Consider the following 21,330-nt stretch of genomic DNA (forward strand, 5'->3'; position numbering starts at 1 on the left):
GTTCCTTGCCACTGTACTTACTCTAAACTTTAGAATCTAAAGAATGGAAAGGATTTCTCCTCTCTTTCCATTTAAAAAAGGTATTAATTGCGGGGCGCCTGGGTGGCTCAGTTGGTTAAGCTACTGCCTTCGGCTCAGGTCATGATCCTGGAGTCCCAGCATCGAGTCCCGCATCGGGCTCCCTCCTCAGCAGGGAGTCTGCTTCTCCCCCTGACCCTCTTCCCTCTTGTGCTCTGTCTCATTCTCTCTCTCTCAAATAAATAAATAAAATCTTTAAAAAAAAATAAAAATAAAAATAAAAAATAAAAAAGGTATTAATTGAAAACAAAATACATTAAGTAGCCGATACACTGATGTATACAATTGTCAAAATTCACCGACCAAACATTTAAGATCTGTGCATTTAACTGTATGCAAATTATACCCCAATTTTTAAAGTTCATACTAATCGCTTTCATAAAAGGCTGAACGAGAATACCCATGAAAGAAATAAAACCAACCAGCTTTTTAAAAAATTATCAATATTGCAAGAAAAAAGACAGAGGGAGAACCTTTAGATTAAAAGACTTAAGAGGTATACCAACAAATGCAATATATAGATCTTAATTCAAACAAATAAACAGTATAGAAATTATATTTGGAGAGCTTTGAACCCTAAAGAAATATCTGATATCAAGGAATTAACTATTTTTTAAGGTGTGGTTATATTCTTTAAATAACTTTTATGTAAAAAACAATCTTTTCATCTTTTAAATCTGAGTGATTTAGTTTTTCCTTTTAGCTTATCTATATTTCCTATTTTACTTTAATAAAATGGTATAATAAAGGTATTAAAATACTTAACTATCCCAAGCAGCTGGTTTTAAATGCATGTTTGGACCTTTTTTTTTAGAAACATATTCGTATATTATCAGCATTACTGATAAAGATATGTTTCTCCTCAGTGTGACCTTCACTGAACTTTAAAAGTATTAAAAGTCGAAGGAAACTGGGTGACTAGTCAGTTAAGCATCTGCCTTCAGCTCGGGTCGTGATCCCAGGGTCCTGGGATGGAGTCCTGCATCGGGCTCCCTGCTCAGCGGGGAGCCTGCTTCTCTCTCCACCCTCTGCCTGTCACTCCCCCCTACTTGTGCTCTCTGTCTCTGTCAAATAAATAAAAATCTTAAAAAAAAAAAAGTATGAAAAGTTGAATAATTAGATGGAAAAATTCAGTCAATTCAAGAAATATGTACTGACCACCTACCATGTGTGCACACCACTGATCTAAGCAGCATACAAAGCAATAAAGAAGACTTTAAAAATCAGTTAAGACCAAGATTCAAATCCAGACTCTGCTACTTACTAGCTGTGTTGCCTTGGGCCAATTACTTAACCTCTCTAAACCTTGGTTTCCTCACCTATAAAATGGATATAAAAACAGACATTTTTCCAAAGAAGACATCCAAATGGCAAACAGACACATGAAAAAGTGCTCAACATCGCTCGGCATCAGGGAAATCCAAATCAAAACCTCAATGAGATACCACCTCACACCAGTCAGAATGGCTAAAATTAACAAGTCAGGAAACGACAGACGTTGGCGGGGATGCGGAGAAAGGGGAACCCTCCTACACTGTTGTTGGGAATGCAAGCTGGTGTAGCCACTCTGGAAAACAGTATGGAGGTTCCTCAAAAAGTTGAAAATAGAGCTGCCCTACGACCCAGCAATTGCACTACTGCGTATTTACCCCAAAGATAACACAAACGTAGTGATCCGAAAGGGTATGTGCACCCCAATGTTTATAGCAGCAATGTCCACAATAGCCAAACTGTGGAAAGAGCCAGGATGTCCATCGACAGATAAATGGGTAAAGAAGATGTGGCATATATATATACAATGGAATATTATGCAGCCATCAAAAGGAATGAGATCTTGCCATTTGCAACGACGTGGATGGAACTGGAGGGTATTATGCCGAGTGAAATAAGTCAATCAGAGAAAGACGTGTATTATATGATCTCACTGATATGAGGAATTCTTAATCTCAGGAAACAAACTGAGGGTTGCTGGATTGGTGGGGGGTGGGAGAGATGGGGTGGCTGGGTGACAAGACACTGGGAGGGTATGTGCTATGGTGAGCACTGTGAATTGTGTAAGACTGTTGAATCACAGACCTGTACCTCTGAAACAAATAATACATTATATGTTTAAAAAAAAAGAAGATAGTAGGAAAAGAAAAATGAAGGGGGGGAAATCGGAGGGGGAGGCAAACCATGGGAGACTATGGACTCTGAGAAACAGACTGGGGGTTCTAGAGGGGAGGGGGAGGAGGGATGGGTTGGCCTGGTGGTGGGTATCGAAGAGGGCACGTATTGAATGGAGCACTGGGTGTTATAAGCAAACAAAGGATCATGGAGCACTATATCAAAAACTAATGATGTAATGTATGGTGATTAACATAATAAAAAAATTTTTAAAAACCCGTAATACAAAATTACTGAGAACCTGAGAAAACATGATAAAATATTAAGCACAGTGCCTAACACAAATAATATACACCCAATAAATAATAGCTCCTATCATGGTAACAGCATTTTCTTGCAGGTTTTTTCATCTGTGATTTTTTTTTTTTTTTTTAAGATTTTATTTGAGAGCGAGCGAGCGAGCACACGAGCAGGGGCAGGGGTAAAGGAATAGGGAGAAGCAGACTTCCTACTGAGCGGGGAGCCTGACACGGGATTCAAACCCAGGACCCTGGAATCGTGACCTGAGCTGAAGGCAGATGCTTAACCGACGGAGCCACTCAGGCGCCCTCATCTGTGATACCTTCACAAGGTCATTTGTGATCTGGCTCTTCACCCACCTTTTCAAGCTTCCCCTCTTGAAGCTTTCCTAACACAAGACCCAGTCACAGGACATATTTAAAATATCCCAGCTTTTACACCCACTATTCCTCTGGTCCAATGCCTCTGCTCTATATTCTCCTGGGCACAAAGGACTCCTAACTTGTCCTGACTCTACTCAAGTATTAACCTCACTTTTCCAATCTTCGTTGGATATCCTTATGCTCTACATTCAGAGAGTACCCTGTATGTATTACTACTCTAGCACTTTCCACAGGATTTAGATATGTTTACTTATCTGTCCCTTGCACTGCCTGTGATCTTACATGATGGAAAAAACTATCTTTTTAATAGTAATTTTTAAAATTTAATAATTTTAATAACTTTTAAACTATGGAACATAGTAATTAATAATGTTTGAAAAACAAATAAGCTTAGAAAAAAATTACCTGAGATTTTTCATTTTTTACAGATTAAAAAAAAAGTGAAAAAGGTTACTTAACTCGCAATGGTCATATAAGAGGCTCTCTAGAAAACCAAATCTTTCTAATTTAACTAAGCTCACTCACATTCTTCTCTATTATGCCACAATGACCTCAAGAATCTTAACAAATCAAATAGGAGAAATAAATAATACAAATGTCTGTAATAGAAGGTGCAATCCATATACCTCTATGCTTGAAAGGAAGTTCTCCTTGATTCAAACTAAACTTTTTATATACTGAATTCAATGTTTCTGAATCCAGAATTCGTCTTACAACCAATGTGCATATTTAATGCATTTCTTAATTCCAAAAAAAGCAGTTATCAAATTGAAGCTTGAACTTCCAAGAGAAGGCAAAATAATATTTTAAAAAGTATTACAACGAAAAAAATAAAAATAAAAAAATAAAAAGTATTACAACGATTTTAAGCAGAGAAAAAACTTTTATTGGGATTAAAGAGGAAACCAAAAGTGTTTCACAGAAGAGATGGTATTTCCCCTTTAAGAGTACAGATGAGAACAGGAAGGCATTCCCCGTGGTAGAATGTACAAACTAAAAAACAGAGGTGAGGGGTGCCTGGGTGGCTCAGTCGTTAAGCGTCTGCCTTCGGCTCAGGTCGTGATCCCAGGGTCCTGGGATTGAGCCTCTCATCGGGCTCCCTGCTCCGCGGGGAAGCCTGCTTCTCCCTCTCCTACTCCCCCTGTTTGTGTTCCTTCTCTCGCTATGTCTCTCTCTGTCAAATAAATAAATAAAATTAAAAAAAAAAAAAAGAGGTGGAAAATTATAAGCCATGCATAAGACAATGAGTGTATCAATTTTGCTAGAGAAGAGAATTTATAAGGAAATTATGAGAAATACATTTACAAGGGCAGACAAGAACCAATAATGTTCAGGAGCCATGAATGCCTGGGAGAAAAAGGGAGAAATCAAGAAAGATTTTAGATAAGCAAAAATCATGACTATAGTTGAGCCCAATGAAGATGAATTTGGCAGCTGTATATAGGACAGATGGACAACAGCAAAAATAAATAGTCCTAACATGGATTTCAATTTCCAATTATAAACATAAACGTGTCAAGTGTCACTTAAAACCTTTGTATTGTTAAAAATTCAAAAGAACATGAAAGATCATCTGAGCGGACTTTAGTTTAAAAGTAATTGGGGTCAATTTATTTCTCTGAGCTAAATTATATCATACAATATATTCTGTTGAAATTCAAATAAAAAGTAAAAAACTACAGTCTGTTATTCAAGGACTCTATAGAGTCAATTTCATTACTTAGTACCTATGTTTGACTTTAGGCAAATACACATCCTTTCTGCTTATTTCCTCATTTATAAATTAACTGTAACTACTTCATGATTCGCTAAAAGAAATAAGAAGTTTCACAGAGGTAAAAAATTGGATCAGTCCCTGATAGACAGGAAGCCTTTAATTAATGTCATTTGTTATTGTTATCGTTGTTATTTCTCCTAAATGTAAAATAACTTATATAGGAATTTAAGTTTTAAGTTAGGAAAATCTGACTCTATTCTAAAGGCACTTTATGGACTTTTCATTTTTTTAGGTATGTTACGCCAGCAAGATTTTTCTGGTTTGCTGCAATATTTAAGCTGAATGAATAAAAGCTAGAACCTCTGAAAACTTCTATTCCTCCAGTAAAACTATTTGTTTTGCCCAATCCTTTATTCAAGGACCAATTCTCTTTGATCTAGGAATGATGGAAGCTTCAGGGATCTGGAGTTTCAGGATGACTAGGCTGTCAAGGTTTAAAATGAGAAATACCACATAGACCATGTAAGTTCCAAAAGGACCAAGACTTCATCCCAAGCTCATAGCATAGTAAATCAAGTACATAATATTTATTTTTGAAAGGATGGCACACGCTTGAAGAGCCAAAACCTCTATTTATGAAACCAAAAGCTTAATAACCCTTTATGCCTCAGTTTTGCAATCCATGAAAGAGGAATGAAAACTACTTCAATGGTTAACAGTGAATTGAGTAAGTTAATACTTACAGAATAACTACAATAATTAACTACAACTGAGAAACTGGAAGCTTGAGAATGGAATAATGGAAGCATCAAGGAGTCAAATGTTTATAAATATTAAAATTAAAGGCAATCAACAGGACTAAAAACAAAACTTTAATAAAAATTAGAAGATTTTACACACACACATTTATATACAGCTTTATAAATATAAGCTATACATACATAGCTTAATTTATTTAGTTATGCTGTAAACACTCAAACAGAAAAAAGTGCTTTATCACTGGAGAATGGGACTGGAAATAGAGAAAAGGTAAGGAGACTTTCACTTTTCATTTTATATCTTGTAATACTGGTGAAATTTTCACTTCCAGATATATACACTGCTTTTTATAAATTTTTAGTAAGTTGAAGAATAAAAAATTTGAAGGCCACTCTTTCGTTTACCTAAATTATAATCTTTTTAAGGAAAAGAATGTGAAAAGAAAATTTTCTCCACAGTAGAAGTTTGAAGAACATAATGCCCTTAAAAGAACAAATTAAAAGTATTTAAATGTTCTTTCTTGTGGGTAATACAATGATAATATATAATAAAAAAATTCTCAATGCCTTTTCATAATTAAAGACCATTTGATACTGAAATGCAATTTTAAAAATTATTTTGGGGGCACCTAGGTGGCTCAGTCGAGTGTCTGACTCTTGGTTTTGGCTCAGGTCATGATCTCAGGGTTGTGGGCTCTGTGCTCAGCGGGGAGTCTGCTTGAGATGCTCCCCCCCCCGCCCCTCCCCACACTGGCGCATGCACGTACTCTCTCTAAAATAAATAAATCTAAAAAAAATCATTTTGGAAGGAACTCAATGATTTAGACAGTGACATCTATTTTTTAAGTTATTTCCCATTCCTCAAACATCCTGATATGCATTTTTTTAATAATAAATTTTTCTCAGGGAATGGTGAAAACTAAGTCCTAAGAAAGAGGTTTTCATGAGGTGCTTTATATGTTCTGAACAGCACAACATTTTCATAGATAAAATGAAAGAGTCTTAAAACTATTTTGAGCTCAATAATTTCTTGATTAAGAAAAACAAAAACCTAAAAGAGAAGTGATGAAATCTGGTCTTTATGAAAGTAATCCAAATTATCATTCAGAAGAGTCCAGAATTCAATCTGTGCTATTAGTATTTTACTATATGGTGGTAACTTTCTTAATTGATACCCACCTAATTAACTTGCTGGATTAACTAATGCTCAGTTTTCCCTGAGTAACAGAAACAGATACCTGGAGCACACTGACAGATGACCAGTGAACAACCTTGTTATCCCACACCTGAGTGAGACAGGATTACCAAGTATCATTTGTTCCTAAACTTGTGTATGCCAATTTATTTATTATTACTTTTTAAAGATTTTATTTATTTGAGAGAAAGAGAGCACAGAGGGAGAGTAAGAGGGAGAAGCAGACTCCCCGCAAAGCAGAGAGCCTGACAGTGGGGCTCGATGCCTGAGCCAAAGGCAGATGCTTAGCCAACTGAGCCACCCTGGTGCTCCTATTTATTATTTTTAACTATAAAATGTAATCAAATATTAGCTAAACAGTGGAAAGATAGTTGTTCTAATGAAGATAGATAGAATACTCTGGAAAAAAGCAAAATAGGCCAAGCCTCTTTTAAAAATCAAAAATATAACAAGAATAATTCTGTACCCAGAGTCTCAGATTGCTTTGCAATGTCTAAGTTCTTTTTTTTTTTTTAAAGTATATCACAGAGACTAGCTAGGAGTATGATTTATATGAGAAAAAAACCAAAGCTAATCAGCAGATCCATACTCAAAGAAACAGTCTCCCCATAGCAATTACATTTAATATAAATGTATATGCTTCAAGTTATAGTAAAATGTTTAAACTACGTAATGACCATACAGAAAACATTTCCCTTTGCCTATCCTATAGCCATTCTCTCCCATTCTTTTTTTGTCCCATTTTGTTTGGTAATACCTGCACAAATTATGATTAGTCTAAGTGTTTCTCAACAGGGCTATTACTGACATTTTCAGCTAGAATGTTCTACCTTTTTTGGAACGGCATTGCAAAAAGTTTAGCACCCTTAGCCCCTACCCACTAAATGTCAACAATATTCTCCACATATTTCCAGATGTTACCTACTAGAAGTTGTGTAACAACATCAAATTCCCCTACTGTGAGAACCACTGGCATAAACCAATTATCATTATCTTTGTTCTTTTTGCCAGATTTTTGCTTTCCTAGCTCCCTTGCAGCTAAGGGTAGTTACCAGACCTAGTTCTGGTGAAGGAGACGAAAGGAACTTTTTAAGAGATTCTGGAAAAATGCTGTCCTTCACTGATGAAAGGAAAAAGCCACTTAAAAGGGCCTGCCTGATAGGGTACCCACCCCAACAAACATTCTTGTTTTAAATTTGAACACAGTATCTGGACTACAACAGTCTACTTTAAGGACCATGAAGTGGTCCTTCACAGCTATGAAGCCAGAAAGTCAGTACCTTAAGAGAGGAGAGCACTGAATGAGAAATAGCCAGCACTCATGATGACATGGTTGAACTGCTGGATGGAACAATCCTAAAACTACATGCCTCCAGACTTCTTAATACAAAGCCTTATGATTTAAGCTGTTATTCAAGTACTCTGATACCAAGGGTCCACTTGAATCAACTTTTCTGAATAACTGACCCAATTCTCCAATTTTGTCAGTTAAAAGAACTTCTACTATAATTACAACATCAAAGTCTATTACTATAGGAATAATATTTCTCATAAGATATCCTTGGGTCAGACCTAATGCAAAGTCAAACAAGAGGAATTATGAGATTCTTTTCTCTCCTGTCATTCTCAAATACTATGGAATCCTAAATAGCTCTTTATTAGGATTCACCAATTTAGTTAAGCACTTTTCAACATACATAATGACTTTCCAATATGTAAGAAATATTTTATTTGATGTAAATCTTGTCTCAAGGTTATGTGGGGCTTAGCACAAATATACTGACCTCCTCAATATTGGTCATAATTTTTAAAAACTCATAGTCCAAACTCCATTCACTCCTATACCCAAATATAAATGGGGCCTCCAGTACTGAAAAATGTTCTCAAAATGTACCTTTTTTTTCTTTTAAAGATTTTTATTTATTTTTTGGCAGAGAGAGAGAGAGAGACAGCAAGAGGGGGAATACAAGCAGGGGGAGTGGGAGAGGGAGAAGCAGGCTTACCGCTGAGCAGGGAGCCCGATACGGGGCTTGATCTCAGGGTCCTGGGATCACGACCTGAGCTGAAGGCAGATGCTTAACGACTGAGCCACCCAGGCACCCCTCAAAATGTACATCTTTGGGAGTTATATTCCCAGTTAGGACAAAGCATGTCATAGAAAATCACTGTTCCTCTTTTAATAAGAAAACAACCAATAAACTAAAGCCATGTTTTCTTTAAAAGCACTGAAGAGCTATGGACTGATTTCCAGGGATGAACTAACCCTTCCTAGATGAGCAGAGACCAGCAGCCATTTTTATCCTAAGACACTGACCAAGCCTGGGAGCATGAGCATGAGAAAGAAAAACTGCCATAGGCAGAGGACAAGGAGAAGAGTGTCCTGCTGGGACAAGAAAAACCAAATCTTAATGGCTGAGTTAGCATGGCTGTCTGAAATATGGAGGAGCTTCAAACACAGAAATAATTCTCCACCGGGACATCTGCTGAGTTGACCTGGAAGGTATAGAGAGATCTACAGAGTTTAGATCCTCAATTTCTTCTGGAGAGAGGCACCTGATCCCAACCTCAGAACATTAAAAACCAAAATGGATGGGAAAACAAACTAAAATTTCATCCCAACTTGAGTCTTTTTTTTTTTTTTAAGTAAGCTCTACACCCAACAGGGGTTTGGAATTCACAACTGTAAGGTCAAGAGTCACGTGCTTGAGGTGCCTGGCTGGCCCAGTTCGTAGAACATGCAACTCCTGATCTTGGGGTCATGAGTTCGAGCCCCACGTTGCGGGGAGAATTTACTATAAAAAAATAAAATAAAAAAGAGTCACATGCTCTACCAACTGAGCCAGCCAGGCCCCCCAACTCAATTCTTAATTAGATCTAAGAGATCAGCACCTGCTGCTTGACAGGCTATAGGTGCCTGACAGCAGAAAGGTTAAACGCTTAGGAAAAATGAAAGGGAAAGCTCTACTTCAGTCTCTACTATCCGTTCATACACAATGCCAATAAAAATGCCCAATAAAAAATTTTGAGACTAGATTTAGAAAGCTAAAAATACTGTCAAGAGGTCAGTTCTTCCCAACTTGATCTACAGATTCAATTCAATCTCAATCAAAATTCCAGCAAGTTATTTTGTGGATACTGACAAAATGATTCTAAAATTTATACAGAAAAGCAAAAGAGGTAGAATAGCCAACAAAATAGTGAAGGAGAGGAACAAAGTGAGAAGACTGATGCTACCTGACATCAAGACTTACTATAAAGCGCACCCTGTCTGGTGGCAGGGTCTGGGGAAGGGGTGCATGTCCGGCCACAAAGGTGGCAAGAAGCCCCTGAAGCAGCCCAAGAAGCAGGCCAAGGAGATGGATGAGATAAGGCATTCAAGCAGAAACAGAAAAAGGAGAAGAAATTCGACAAGCTATAAGTGAAGTCCATGGGGAAGGGACCCTGGCTACAGGTGGAATTAAGAAAAATGGCAATGAGTTTTTCTTGCACCTGAGGCAATGGTGATCCTTAATTCCATTCCTGTTTAAACATCTGTAGCCACCTATAGCTACAATGAAGTGTTGTCTCAGACAGTGATGGACATTTAAGAATAAACTTTTGTAAAAAAACCGATCATTAAAAAAAGACATATAAAACTACAGTAATCAAGACTGTGATACTAGTGAAAGAAGAAACAAACAGATCAGCGAGCCCTGAAATAGACCTATATAAATATAGTCAACTGGGGCACCTGGGTGGCTCAGTCGTTAAGCATCTGCCTTCAGCTCAGGTCATGATCCCAGGATCCTGGGATCAAGCCCCACATCGGGCTCCCTGCTCGGCAGGAAGCCTGCTTCTCCCTCTCCTATCCCCCTACTTGTGTTCCCTCTCTCACTGTGTCCCCCTCTGTCAAATAAATAAATAAAATCTTTAAAAATACATATATATAGTCAACTGATCTTTGATAAAAAAAGCAACTGCAATGCAACAGAGACAAGACATTCTTTTCAACAAATACTGCTGAAATAACTGGACATCTACATACAAAAAGAATGAATTTAGGTACAGACTTCACACCCTTCACAAAAATTAACTCAAAAGGATCATAGAAATATAAAAGGCAAAACTATAAAACTCCTAGATAATAACAAAGAAGAAATCCAGAAAACCTTCAGCATGGCAATGACTTTTTAGATGTAACACCAAAGGCACTGCACATCATTAAAATTAAAAACTTCTACTTTGCAAAAGACACCATCAAGAACATAAGAAGACAAGCTGCAGACTAGGAGAAAATATAAGAGCTGACAAGGGCTGTTATCCAAAAGATAACAAAGAATTCTTAAAACTGAACAATAAGAAAAACAACCCAACTAAAAAGTGGGCCGAAGACCCGAACAAACACATCACCAGAGAAGATATACAGATGGCAAATAAGCATATGAAACATGTTCCACATCACAGGTCATCAGGGAAATGCAAATTAAAACGAGATCCCACTACACACCTATGAGAACAGCCAAAACTCAAAACGATGACACCACACACTGGTAAGGACATGGAACAGGAAATCTCATTCATTGCTGATGAGAATACCAAATGGTAGAGCCACTATGGAAAACAGTTTGGCAGTTTCTCACAAAACTAAACTAAATCTTACCATACAACCCAGCAATCACACTCCTATTTAGGAAAAGGAGTTGAAAACTTATCTCCACACAAAAGCCTATACCTGCACATGGATATTTATTGCAATTTTATTCATAATTGCCAAAACTTGGAAGCAATCAAGATTTTCTTCAGTAGGTGTATGGATAAATGAAATATAGTATATCCAGACAATGGAATATTATTCAGCACTAAAAAAGAAACAAGCTATCAAGCCATGAAAAGATATGGAGTAACTTTAATTCCATATTACTAAGTGAAAGAACTCAATTATGAAGAAAACTATATAGTGTATTATTCCAACCATATAGCATTCTGGAAAAGGTGAAATTATGAAGACAGTACAAAAGATCAGTATTTGCCAGGGATTAGTAGGAAGGCAAGGGTAAAAAGGAAGAGAACAGAGGATTTTAAGGGCAGTGAAATTATTCTGTATGATACTATAACAGATACATGTCATTATAAATTTTTCATACCCCATGGAACACCACCAAGAATGAGCCCTAATAAAAACTATAGATTTTGAATAATAATGGTGTGTCACTACAGGTTCATCAATTATAACAAATGTATTAGTATGATTGAACATGTGTGTGACGGGGGGGTGGAGGGTAATATATGTGAAATCTCTGTACTTCCTGCTTAATTTTGCTATGAATCTAAAACTACTCTGGGGCACCTGGGTGGCTCATTTGGTTAAGTGTCTGTCTACCTTTGGCTCAAGTCATGAGCATCTTGGGATTGGGCCCATTGGGCTCCCTGCTCAGTGCGGAGTCTGCTTGTCCCTCTCCCTTTCTCTCTCCCCCTCCCGACCCCCACTCGTGCTCTCTCTCACACACTCTCAAATAAATAAAATCTTTAAAAAAAAAAAAGTCTATTACCACAGGGGAAGGGAGGGAAAACTGAATGGGAAGAAATGAGAGAGGAAGACAAACCACGAAGACTCTGGACTCTGGGAACCAACCGAGGGTTACAGAAGGGAGGGGGGTGGAGGGATAGGGTAACCGGGTGATGGGTATTAAGGAGGGCACGTGTGGTGATGAGCACTGGGTGTTATAAATAACTAATGAACCAATGAAAACTATACCAAAAACTATGATGGCTAAATGAACATAATAAAAAAGTTTTTATCAGCATTAAAAAATAAAAAATAAAAAAATATAAATGTATTTTAAAAAAAAAAACTTAACTAGACCATGGACAGAATTAGGAAATTATGATCCAAGATCAAGAAGAAAAAAGGCAACAGAAACAGGCCCAGTGATGACCCACATGTCTGAACTAGCAGAAAAGAACTTGAAAATTTCTGTAATAAATGTTAAAGATTTTAAAGGAAAAGATGGACAAACTAGGGGCGCCTGGGTGGCTCAGTCAGTTAAGTGTCTGCCTTCGGCTCAGGTCATGATCCCAGGGTCCTGGGGTCGAGCATCAGGCTCCCTGCTCCGCGGGAAGTCTGCTTCTCCCTCTCCCTCTGCCTGCTGCACCCCCTGCTTGTGCTCTCTGTCAAATATGTAAAATCTTAAAAAAAAAAGAGAGATGGACAAACTATGTGAAAAGGATTTCCACAGAGAAACTGAAACTTCCAAAAATGTACATGCCGTGACAGAAAGATTAGAATTATTTTCATATATATAAACGAAAATACATCTTACGTAAAATTTTAAAATGAAACTGAAGAAAAACCACTGGTATAAAATGATCTTACATATTGTAAGAAAAGGAGTTAAATTACTTTCACTATTTTTCTAAATGAGGAATGAACCACTTTAGCACCTAAATTCAGTCAGGTATGTAATTCTATATGCAAACCTAGTTAATAAACCTTTAACTGCCACAGTGAATTCAAATTTGGGCTGCTTTTATATATTTTGAAGTACATTACTAATAGTTCTATTTTGCCTAACACATCAAATATACACAATATTATTTCATTTCCCCCCAAAAGATATTTATAGTATCAATTCCCAATCAATAAATATAAGAGTTGCCAAAGCCCAGAAACATTTTCTGGTTTAATATCATTTTTATATGAGATAACAGACTCAAACACTCTTTGTTTTCTGGCTTCAGATCAAAATCTGCTCTTTAATTCAGTGTATTTGTTGAGCCCCTACTGCACATTGGCAGGTGCTATTTAAATGTGGTAACAGAGTATCAAGGACTCTGCTCTGACAAAGCTTCTACTCCAGTGGGAGATACACCAAAAAAATCTTCACAGTGGGGAAAACGATCTAAAGAAGATAACACTGAGGCGCCTGGGTGGCTCAGTCGTTAAGCGTCTGCCTTTGGCTCAGGTCATGATCCCAGGGTCCTGGGATCAAGCCCCACATCGGGCTCCCTGCTCGGCAGGAGGCCTGCTTCTCCCTCTCCCACTCCCCCTGCTTGTGTTCCCTCTCTCACTGTGTCTCTCTGTCAAATAAAATCTTTAAAAAAAAAGAAAGAAAGAAAATAACACTAATACTGCTTGAGTAGGGAGAAAGGGAGCCACTTTGTACTGGGTGTTCAGGGAGGGCATCTCTGAGATTGTAAGACCTAAATGAAGAGAGCTGGTGTGCTAAGATCTGAGAGAACAGTCCAGGAAAAGATAAGGAAGTACAAACACACTAGGAATGGAATGTGGCTGGAGTGGTTTAGGAACAAAAGAAAGATATACGAACGGAATATAGCAAGTATGGGTAAGAGTGTTAAGAGATGAGATTAGAGAAGCTGGAGGATGTGAGGCCTTGATGCCACAGTAAACACTCTGGATTTTAGTCTGTGTGTGATGAGAATTCACTGGAGAATTTTAAATAAAGGAAGTATATAATCTGATTTAAGTTTTTAAAAGATGGCTGAGACAAAGACCATAGCGAAACAAAAATGGAAGCTGGGAGACCAGTTAGGAAGCAGTACTAGGCAGGAAATGATGACAGCTTGGTTTAGAGTAGAAGCACAGTGGACATGATAGAAGTGGGAGGATTTGGAATCTATTTTGAAGGAGAGATTTACTAATGATAAATATAGGAGTATACTTTGAGTATACTTCTTTGAGTATATGGAATGCAAAAAGAAAACTGAAGTATTTTCAAGTTTTCAGTTTGAGGAAGCGAGTTAGATGGTGGCACCATTTCCAGAACTGGGAAAAGCAGAGGAAGAATAGATTAAAAGAAGTTTTTATTTGCCACTAGCTACATTATAGGTTCTCCCTCCCCCAGAATTTGTAAACTCTTTTTAAAAATGTAAAAACTGGGGCGCCTCGGTGGCTCAGTTGAGCCCAGAGTTGGGCTTCCTGCTCAGCGGGAAGCCTGCTTCTCTCTCTCCCACTCCCCCTGCTTGTATTCCCTCTTTTGCTGTCTCTCTCTTTCTCTGTCAAATAAATAAATCTTTAAAAAAAAAATGTAAAAACTTGTTGCATGTAACATTCATTCTAAAGGCATTTTTCCTCCACTATGTGGCCCTCCATACCAAAGCAAAATTAATTTCTGACTAAGATCTGGAAGTGCTGCTCCCATCCTATATTTATGTATCATAATATTCTCAGTCTTTAAGATACAACAAAGTAGAAAAATTAGAAATCGGAGTCATGGAAAAGATAAACAAAAATTTGAGATATAAAATCTCTACTCGTGGGGCGCCTGGGTGGCTCAGTCGGTTAAGCGTCTGCCTTCGGCTCAAGTCATGATCCCAGGGTCCTGGGACTGAACCAGGGGTCAGGCTCCCTGCTCTGTGGGGAGTCTGCTTTTCTCTCTCCCTCTGCCCCTCCTCCCCCTGCTTGTGCTCTCTTGCTTTTTCAAATAAATAAATGTTTAAAAAATAAATAAAATCTCTATTCTTGCTGTATTATTTCTCTTTTAACACCCAGTTCCCTTTTTCCTAACACCTTCAAAAGGAATATAGAAAAAGTATGTAGAAGTATGTTAACAGGTATTCAAATTTCACATTAAAGTAATTAAAGATTAAGTAAGAGTTCCTGGACCATGGTTGCCCTGACTCAGCTTTCTGTAGCAGCACTAACGAGAACTCTCTTTGACAATACAAACGTTCTACATCTACTAACTAATAAGGTAGCCTCCAGCAAGATATGAATGTACTGAATACTGGCTAGTGTGAGTGAGGAACAGCACTTTTTGAGATATATATCAATATCTCTCTTTTATTTTTTATTGAAGTATAGTTGATACAGAGTGTTACATTACTTTCAGGTATACAACACAGTGATTCCACAAGTCTATACAACTACTCCATAATTATGCAGGGCTCACAAGTGTAGCTATCACTGGTCACCATACACTATTACAATACCATTAATTATATTCCCTATGCTGTACCTTTCATCCCCATGAGGAGGAACAGTATTTTTATTCTGATGGTTTAGTAGTACGATACTGGAGAGTGTAGCTCTATAGCCAATCAGAAATCTGTCAAATCTTTCTTCAGTTTTTCTTGTCATCAGTTTCCCCATTTCTACCAATGCCATAGTAATCCAATACCACACACACCACTACATGTACTACTCTCTCCTTTTATTTCACTAAAATATTATTTCTCAGAGTGCCTGGGTGGCTCAGTCAATTAAGCGTCTGACTCTTGGTTTCAGCTCAGGTCATGATCTCAGGGTCATGGGACTGTGCCCAGCCCCGCATGAGGCTCCAAGATCAGCATGGAGCCTGCTTGAGATTCTCTCCCTTTACCTCTCCCTCTCCTTTTGCCCCTCTCCCTCTTTCTCTAAAATAAGTAAATCTTAAAAAAAAAAAAATTTAAAAATGTTTTAAATACTGTTTTTCTCTCTACATTGAACGTTATTTAAACTTAACTGTATCATTCACAATGCTCAAAATTCAGTATCTAAAAGAAAAGAAAAAGGCCAAATGGCATCAAAACCAAAGTATCACAATCTGACCTAATGCATTTTTCTGGTCTTTTTACAAAATCTCTAATTCAGTAAGAAAAAAAATTTACTCATTATTCCCCACAAAGATGTTAAGCTTTCTCATTAGCTATACTGTGGTATCAATAATAGATGACCTCCTTGTGTCTGTCCATTTAAAAAAAAAAAAATCAAATCTTAACTTTTCCTCACCCATGAAAACAAACCCTTCTGATCACTGCTCCACCAAAGTAATTACCACTTCTAAATTGTAAAGCTAATTTATAATTAAATTTAAATAATTAATACTGACTTACTGCTTTAATAAATCTCTTATTGTTAACTTTTCATTTCTTTCAGGCTTTGCTCCTAACCTTGAAGGCAAGGGCATATCATATACCCTGGAGTAGAGGCCTCCACAGAGCTTTTATTCAGTTAGATATTAATTCAAAGGAGATAAAAGGAAGGATGGAGGAAAAAAGGATTAAGTTAGAAATTTCTCTGCAAAGAACCCAAACATGATTCCTTGGCTACATACTCAAAGTTCAAAATAATAGCTGAATTCTGGATAGACTCCAGGCTTGGCAACATTCCTCAGTGCTCTAGGGGAAGTTTTTCCTGCTTTCTCTTCACACCTTTAGCAAAGAGTACCCCCAGATGATCAAGGGAAACTGAAGGTCTGTAGGTCTAAACCAGAGTCCAGGCTCCTCCTGAAGCATTAACAGCTCCTTCCTAAATAGCTTCTAATAAGTTAGATAAAATGCACTTCCTCAAATGGCATCAATGAGGCAGATGGGGTGCTATGAAGGAATAGAGAGCGTCATCACTCTTTCTCCTACCAAAGAGGATAAGGAAAAAAAATATTTTAACCAGCCAAAAAAATAGGCTCTGTGGACATCAATTTCTATGACTAAATAATTTAAATATGATTTTAAATCTTTTGAAAAGGTCTTTAGCCATTTTTAACTGTTACAGATTATTACCATGTCTAAAGGAAAATTTTTACCCTAAGGAAAAGCTATTTATTTCCTTAAAAATATATGATTAAAATTTAAAAAGTAAAACTCATTGGGATCTAATTTATTCTATTTTTAAATAGTCTTAAGTAGATCAACACTTTATTTCCAGTCCCCAAACATTGTTCAATTAATTAAAGCCAGGGCGCCTGGGTGGCTCAGTTGGTTAAGCGACTGCCTTCGGCTCAGGTCATGATCCTGGAGTCCCGGGATCGAGTCCCACATCGGGCTCCCTGCTCAGCAGGGAGTCTGCTTCTCCCTCTGACCCTCGTCCCTCTCGTGCTCTCTATCTCTCATTCTCTCTCAAATAAATAAAATCTTAAAAATAAATAAAATAAATAAAATAAAATAAAATCAATTAAAGCCAGAACACCAAATGACTTCTTTTCTATGTGCTTCTCTCCAGGAAACATAAACAGATAAAATTGACATTTTAAAATCAGATGTTTTCTTAAACACCTTAAGAGTGCTTAAACTTCAATTATATCTCAATTTATTAAAAGAAAGAAAAAAAAGTGCTTAATCCAAAAACACAATGCTAGCTGCTCATTAAATGTACAAAAATGCAAAGCACCACACTGGGTGTCCAATAAATGTTTAATGTCCCAACCCCAAATCCAGAGCTGTGATCACAGCAGAACATCTCTAACATATACATATGTTTTTATCCTCCGTCCATAACTAAAAAAGAATGCTACAATGTTCTGGAGGAGTCTCTACTTTAAACTATGTATACCTACGTTTGAAAATAGCAAAAGATAAGAATATTGATCTTGATGTTAGCAAAGGATGGCCAACTGCTAAACTCAATTCCTTCTCTTGAGCTTATTTCAAAAATAATAAAAATAACCCATAGCTCTGTCCCATCAAGGTTGGGGTGAGGGAAGTAGGAGGAGGATAGGGCTGGGGCAGGAATCAATCTTCCCTAAACTGCTACATTGTTTTAGAGCTCTGCAAGAGCCAGAATTTGTTTAGAAGGTGATGACTCCATCTTGTGCCATAAACCAGCTTCCCTTGGTACTGTGGAAGTGCAGAGTACATATTTCCTTACCAATTTCTTTGCTTTTACTCTCAGAAATTAAGATCTTCCCTTAAGATGAAAAATTAAGGCTTTTAAACCTAATACAAAAGTGATCACAAGAATTAAATGATGTAAACTGAAAACTCATTTAAACTAACTTCTACCAGATTTATGTACATTGAATAAAATGTTTTTGCCAAGTATTCTATAATTTAGCTATCTGATAGAACTATTTTTGTTTTCAAGTTGTAAGGATATTAATACAGTAAAATTGGAAAAATACAAATTTCAAACAGTAATCAGTATCTAGCTATAGATATTTTATGTCCACACAGCTTATACTGCATTTAGTTAGGTGACAGAAGCAGGTGTGTGTGTGGAAAAGACAAATGAAATAAGGAGTATAAAGCATCACCACAATAGAGAACCAAAAAAGAAAACCCTACCTGTCTTGGGTAGAAGTAACTGGATAAATGAAACAATAAATATGAACCCTTCAACCAAAAATAAGGATACAAATTTAATTGAAGCTAATAAATATCTTTAAACAATCCAACATCTGTTGCTTATGTAAAAGCCTATATGAAATGAATTGGTGATCTCAGTTCAGATATCCTGGAGGTCTTATTAAGTTGAGTGTACAGTACTGAAGGTAACATGTATAGAATAAAAATAGATTCCATTTCAGATATGGGTAAACAGCAATTACATTAAATTACTATTTTCACAAGATATCTGAAATGGTTCAAAATTATTCAAAATTTTGCCATTTCCAGAAATAACTATTAATAATACCCATTGTGTCTCAAATGCACATACAAAAATATATGCTAAAACATATTTACTTTGTGGGATTTTTTTTTTAAGTATACAGCAAATTCTGACATCTTAACCTTCAAGAATTTTTCTTTTTTAATTTTATAAAGAAAAACTCTCATGATAGCAAAAAGAAGGTAAAGAAAAATTCCCAAACCATCTATTTGGTATAATATATATCACTATCAGTTTTCAGAAAAAAAGTTGTGCTATTATGAATATTAAACAGGCTTATCAGCAGCTAATAATTATTAAAGAAAAAATTTTAAATACTCAAGTTGATAGCATTGTTAGAAGAGATGAGGTATAATAACTGCTTTAAATATGTAACTTAAATAAAGAATCCCACAACATAAACCAGGCAGAATAAAGTTAGCTGGCTTCATGTTTGACTTTATTTTTTTTATTTATTTTTTTAATTGACTTTGTTTTAAAATAAGCCGACATACATACAAGGGCTTTGTATATATTATCACTTCCTAAAAACAGAAATTTTTCAATGTCTTAAATTTTGCAATTCATCTCTTTAAGATCCTGACCTACTCATCTGACACTGCATTTTAGAAGTCATGAACTCCACTTACCACATATTTTACAGCACTTATAAACTGGTTGTGGAAGAGCAGATGCTGTGTTTCATCTTCTGGATTTGAAGCTGTGTAAAGCATGCCACAAACATTACAGGAAACTGCTCCAAATCTTTTTTGTCCTGCATCCTATTTATAAAAAACAAACAAAAGTTTTTTTTCCCCTCCCAAAGGAATAATTCCAGAACATCAGCCTCTAAAGCTATAACGGGAACATAAAGGAGAAGTATTTAACCTATATGACAAAAAATATTCAGTGTTGATTAAAAAAGACATTAATCTGTGAAATCTGTGTGTAATTTTATTAAGAACTGTTTCCATTTTAGTAATCTGATCACTCGATTCACAGCATTTAATAATTGAAAAGAACTGAGAAAGATCTTTTAACACTACAATCTTAGTCCTAAACCCCAAACAGGAAATATTCTATAAATAAGAACAAAGATACATTCTATATCTGTAATAATTACACTGGTAAAGCTTAGAGGAAATAGTTTTTCACAGACTCATTTCTTTAATGTCTTAAAAATATGTTCTTTTTAATGTTTTTCTTTTTTTTTTAAATTTCATCATTAAGTTTTTGCTGTAGTGTTCCATGATTCATTGTTTGCATATAACACCCAGTGCTCCATGCAATACGTACCCTCCTTAATACCCATCACCGGGCTAACCCATTCCCCACACCCCTCCCCTCTAAAATCCTCAGTTTGTTTCTCAGAGTCCATAGTCTCTCATGGTTTGTCTCCCCCTCCAATTTCCCCCCTTTTTAATGGCTTTGTTCTAGTTTGTAGATATTAAAAAGAGTATTTTGATGTCAATAGAAACTCCTAAGAAAAGGTAATATTAATTTTTTGTATTATCTTCATAGTACATAAGTACAAAACACAATCATCTCTTTTCCAGTAATTCATACTTGTGCTGTAGGATAGTAACTGTTTACAAAATGTTTTCTATTCTTGTTCTCATTCAACAAGAAATTTTCAGCAGTATGATCTAATTCTAAGAATAATAAACTAATAGAGGCGCCTTTCCAGCTCTGGCCCTGGACGTAGAAGCTGCCAAGATGTTGATGCCCAAGAAGAACCGAATTGCCATTTATGAACTCCTTTTCAAGGAGGGAGTGATGGTGGCCAAGAAAGATGTCCACATGCCCAAACATCCTGAGCTGGCAGACAAGAATGTGCCCAACCTTCACATCATGAAGGCCATGCAGTCTCTCAAATCACGAGGCTACATAAAGGAACAGTTTGCCTGGAGACATTTCTACTGGTACCTTACCAACGAGGGCATCCAGTATCTCCGTGATTACCTCCACCTGCCCCCCGAGATTGGGCCTGCTACTCTGCACCGCAGCCGCCCTGAGACTGGCTGACCACGGCCCAAAGGTCTGGAGGGAGAGCGACCTGCAAGATCACACGAGGGGAAGCTGACAGAGACACCGACAGACGGAAGAGCTGTGCCCCCTGGTGCCAACAAGAAAGCTGAGGCTGGGGCTGGGTCAGCAACTGAGTTCCAGTTTAGAGGTGGATTTGGTCGCGGACATGGTCAGCCACCTCAGTAAAAGTTGGAGATGTTTTGTGTTGAATAAATTTGTAGCCAGAAAAAAAAAAAGTAAACTAATAGAGGCGTCTGGGTGGCTCAAGTCGGTTAAGCGCCCAATTCTTGACTGCAGCTCAGGTCACGATTTCAGGGTCATGAGACTGAATCCCACACTGGGCTCCGCGCTGGGCGTGGAGCCTGCTTAAGATTCTTTCCCTCCTTCTCCCTCTGTCCCTCCACTAGTGCACTCTCTTAAAAAGAATAAACTAGGGCGCCTGGGTGGCTCAGTCAAAAGTGTCTGCCTTCAGCTCGGGTCAGGAT

The 21,330-nt window shown here is 37.1% G+C and overlaps 1 protein-coding gene and 1 pseudogene across 11 annotated transcripts in view; one reads left to right on the forward strand and one right to left on the reverse strand.

The window, feature by feature from the left end:
- ESCO1 (establishment of sister chromatid cohesion N-acetyltransferase 1) overlaps positions 1-21,330 on the reverse strand; it is an 84,618-nt gene that overhangs the window by 15,639 nt on the left and 47,649 nt on the right. For all 11 annotated transcript variants that reach the window (XR_003516892.2, XR_003516891.2, XM_027575977.1 and 8 more), the window contains one exon: positions 19,468-19,599. Coding sequence is in view for 9 of the 11 variants with exons in the window: in XM_027575977.1 (XP_027431778.1) it covers positions 19,468-19,599 (132 nt within the window). In the remaining 2 variants the exon portion in view is untranslated. The remainder of the gene's footprint in view (positions 1-19,467; positions 19,600-21,330) is intronic.
- On the forward strand, positions 20,530-21,031 carry LOC113912588 (annotated as a pseudogene).

The sequence above is a fragment of the Zalophus californianus genome, chromosome 14 (assembly GCF_009762305.2).
Source record: "Zalophus californianus isolate mZalCal1 chromosome 14, mZalCal1.pri.v2, whole genome shotgun sequence".
NCBI classification, from domain to species: Eukaryota; Metazoa; Chordata; class Mammalia; order Carnivora; family Otariidae; genus Zalophus; species Zalophus californianus.